Source organism: Pteropus vampyrus, unplaced genomic scaffold, assembly GCF_000151845.1.
Source record: "Pteropus vampyrus isolate Shadow unplaced genomic scaffold, Pvam_2.0 Scaffold109, whole genome shotgun sequence".
In the NCBI taxonomy this organism is placed as follows: Eukaryota; Metazoa; Chordata; class Mammalia; order Chiroptera; family Pteropodidae; genus Pteropus; species Pteropus vampyrus.
This window is the reverse complement of record NW_011888890.1, coordinates 2264148-2268462: the sequence shown is the minus strand read 5'-3', so window position 1 is coordinate 2268462 and position 4315 is coordinate 2264148. Positions and strand designations below refer to the sequence as shown.

General features: G+C 35.2%; 1 protein-coding gene across 6 annotated transcripts in view; it reads right to left on the bottom strand.

Annotated features, from left to right (window-relative positions):
• Positions 1–4315, bottom strand: part of CCDC171 (coiled-coil domain containing 171) — a 281050-nt gene that overhangs the window by 123049 nt on the left and 153686 nt on the right. For all 6 annotated transcript variants that reach the window (XM_011365306.2, XM_023533732.1, XM_023533731.1 and 3 more), the window contains one exon: positions 1452–1637. In XM_011365306.2, the coding sequence (XP_011363608.1) occupies positions 1452–1637 (186 nt within the window). The remainder of the gene's footprint in view (positions 1–1451; positions 1638–4315) is intronic.

The following is a 4315-nucleotide window of genomic DNA, read 5'->3' as shown; positions in this document are numbered from 1 at the left end:
TAGACCAAGTGATAATAGTTACACTTTAAAATATATAAGGCTTTTGACCTAGTAATTCTCATCCAGGAATTTATCTTGAAGAAATAATCAAGATATGTAAATAAAGATTTAGCTACAGGGTTACTAATTGTAGAAATACTTAATAATAGCAAAACAGAAAAAAAAAGAGAAACTGAAATGAATCTAAGTCTACAGAAGTAAGAAATTATGTTAATCAATTTTAATAAGTTTTTCTAAAAATTAAATCCCAGTTTCAATATTTATAGACCAGGAGACCTTGAGCAAGTCCATTCAACGCTCTCAATTTTATCAAAAACACAATGGAACACTAATAGTACCTACTTCAGAGAGGTTATTTAAGAATGATATAAAATAATTAATGTAGAGATTCAGCATAGAGCCTGGCATATGTATGATGTCAATCAATAATATACATAATGTGGTGATTAGGAAGGCAGATGTGAAATCTGACTCTCTTGGTTTATCACTTACTACTGCTTGTGCAAGTTATGTAACCTCTTTGTATCTGTTTTCTCATTTACAAATTGAGAATAATCCCATAGTTTGTGTCAGGTTTATATGAGATAACTGTTTATAAAGTATTTAGCATAGTGCCTGCAAACAGGAAGCTCTCAATTAACATTAACTACTTCATGGGTAGTGTTAGCATTAGTTATTAGCCACTAGAATAAGTATTATTATTTGTATAATGAATTGTATACTAACTCTGAGTTGCTTACTGTTATTAAGTATGATATCCAATATAAAAGCTATATTATATCATTTTGTTTTTCCTAGCATTAGTCGTTCCATTCCGATATGTATAACCTCCCTAGTGAAAACTCCACAAGTATTATAATCATAAACTAGAATCGTATTATATTTTAGAGCCAAAATTTACAAAAGATACCAGTCTAAATTCCACCAATGAAATTTTCTAAGTGACAGCTATTTTATTGTAACTTCTCTTTTCTCTTCTGAATACCTTTCCCACATTAGAACAGCTCTTCTTAACCAAACTTCTTTCATCCCCAAACACCTAGTTATATAAGAATCAGAAAGACCCATATCGAAAACCTTTCAAAATCCAAAAGATATGTGGAGTTTCGAGGTCCAGAGGGCACAAAACAAGTAAAAAAAAAAAAAAAAAAAAAAAAACTAAAGAGAGGAAGAAACAAGAAAGATAAATGAAACAAAGAAGAAAATTATTACTGAAAAAAATCTCCACTTTGTTTTCAACTAACAAGAAAAGCCTACTTTTACATTTTCAATACGTGTGAATCACACTTGGAACTGGGTCCCGGAACCATGTTTCATTCCATCCTTATAAGCTCTTAAAGAATAAAAATTTCATGTCTCGAGATCAGTTCCCTATGCAGAAGATACACATGATTCCCTCAAGGACCCACACCCAGAGGAAACAAACCATTATGCAAGGACTGTTTTCCTACCTTAACAGCTTCTCCGAGAGTTTGGTTTTTGTCAGCTTCCTCACTGGAATGCAATTCAAGTCTATAGTTCAACTCCTGTAATTGTTGTGCCTGTTCATTCAATAGCATTTGTGCCTGCTGTTCCCGAAGTAATGCATTATTCAGTTCTTCACATGCACTTTCAAACTTCTCATGGGTGATCAATTTCTGAAGGGGGAAAAATTCAATTATCAGCTAATTGCATTTTGTATCATTTAATCTTCAGAACTGTATTTGCTAACATAAAGAGTATAATACAAATGTCCGTAAATGTCTGATAGATGACAAAAAAATAGTTTGTTTTTCTTAATTTCATGTCAAGATTAAAAAATAAACAAAAACATTACTCTAGTTTTTAAAGCACAAAAGCCATACTTCCAAAGTTATATTTAGTCAAATAAAATCTTGGGGGTTGGCTCCATAGTGTAGCAGTTAGCATGTCTGCTTTACACGCAGAAAGTCCTGGGTTCACGTCCCATGTGGAGCCCCGGGTGCCCCAGGCCCCACCACCCAACTCCCAATGCAGTGCGGGGTGGGGAAGGCCCCAGGTGATCGCTGCCAGTGTGTGGAAGGAGATGCCCCGCCTTCAGAGATCCAGTTCTTAAGGGGAGAGGACAACATCCATAGGTCAGGGGTGGAAGTGGCCGGGGCAGGAGGAATTAGAGAGGGGGGAAATAAATAAAAATAAATAAAACCTTGGGAAACTTATTTCAAGTTCTAAATAGATCCACAATGCTCAGTTTAAATCTTGATACACAAGCACATTTTATAAAGATTATGATTGTGAGAATTAAAGCCTTTAACAAGTTCCTGTGCTTCTATTAACTAAAAGTCTGTGTTCGGTGTATTATCCTCCAGGTCGCCCCAGTCATATGTCGCCTCCTAGAGAGTCCTTGCCAGACCATATCTCCTGAATCCCACCTCAGCTCACATTATCATACCATCTTATTTTACTTTCTTCATTGTCATTATCATTATCTCCATCCATCTCATATAGTTGTCCACTTTTTTTATTGCCTGTCCACACCCTGCCACCAACCACACACTTTAAGGACGTTAACTCTACTGGGCAGAGACCACATCCACTTTCCTCAACAATACACAGAAGAGTGGCTGGCACTCAATAGAAGCTCAATAGATATTTGAGCCAATGAAACTCTGCACCATAATAAACAACATGGTTTTTATGATATGATGACTGCTTTGGAGAGCAAAGCACTCTGCTCTGGAATAACTAATGACAGTTCTAGGACGAGGGCCATTCCTTCAGAGGTATGGAATCCAGAGCAGAATACACTTATATTATCTCCTGTTCAAAACATTTAAACAAATGAAAATTAGTTACAACAAACAACAACTGACATCTTGATCTTGAAGTACAAAGAACAGGAAGGTTTCCCAAAAGGTAACCTGAGGAAAAAAAACTAAAGAAAACCACAGAGGTCACTTAATCATAGTAAGTGTATACTTTTATCTATTTAAGAGTGATAACTTTCCTTTGTTGAAAAGAATTGGATGTGGATTAATATAATTAACCACTAATATAAAGCAAACTGATTCTTTTTTAAACTGATTTTTTTAAAAAAATCTAGTTGAGGGGGAGTAGGAAAAAATCCCATTGATTCTAGGTATCCGAAATGTGTAAATTATTACAATTTAATGTGGACTTTACCTCTGAGTTTTCTGACAAATGAGACAAAAATAGAAATGTGCTTAGTTATAGTTTCCTCTTAGGCCAACAATAGCAAGCATGTGGTTCAAGCAGAGAGAAAAACTTTTGCCAAAGCTAAGTCTGAGGATAAATTTATTACATGGGTCTTTCTATATTATAATATATAAGTACTGTTTTACTTTGGTACCAGGTACCTGGCCTGCTACCTCCTGGAAGAAAATGTCTTTTACTATCATTTGCCTTTTCAAAGGTGTAGGTAATGCATTCCTCAATACTGATTAAATTTCAAAAGGCAACAGTATAGCATAAAAATAGATTTCCTAATGATTAACCTAAGTTAATACAAAGTAATGAGAATGATCACAAGGCACATACAAAAGTTGCCTCATTTACTGAGAGTCAACTAGATAGTAGTCAACCAGTATCTAACAACACATCATTGAACTTGTACAGTGTTTAGATTTTAGGGAACACATCTTTTTACTTTCTCTTAACAGCTGCCTCACTCTCTACGATGTCCCATTACAAATAAAGCCTTCACTTTCAAAACATCAACTATAACAGCCTCCCCTTGGCACTCCAGCTCCATTTAAACTTCTTAATCTCTCTCTATTCCCTAAGAGAAACAGCACTCTTCTGGGTCTTGTGAACAAATATTTCTGTACTTCTATCTTTTATTTGTTATGTTGTTTTAAATCATCACTCCTTGCTATCAGACCATTCTGTTCTATGCAATCTACTTGACCTCTATAAATCAAGATCCCTGACATTTTGCAGGACTTCTTCCCACTCCTCCAGAATTCCTCCTTTACCTAAATACTTAGCTAATTTTAGCCTCTCTCTTGTCTATTCTCTATCCTTCCCAGAGACTCTCTCAATTATGTTCACTCTTTTGCAAGCAAATAGAATCAAACAGGTATAGCAATGTAAAGTAAGAAAGAGATGGTATCTGAAAGCAGTTGTAAGGGGCTAATAAACCAAAATAAGATCCTGGGGGTTAGTTGTTAAAGGCATCAGTAGTAAGGAAAGTACTGAATAGCTTTTGGCAAGCTGGATGTTTCCTTTTACATTACATTTTAGACCAACCTTATCAAGCTATTTTATCTTCCTCCTACATACTTTGCTTGAAATCAGTGAAAGATGAATCATTGCCGGCACACTCCCAATTTTTTTT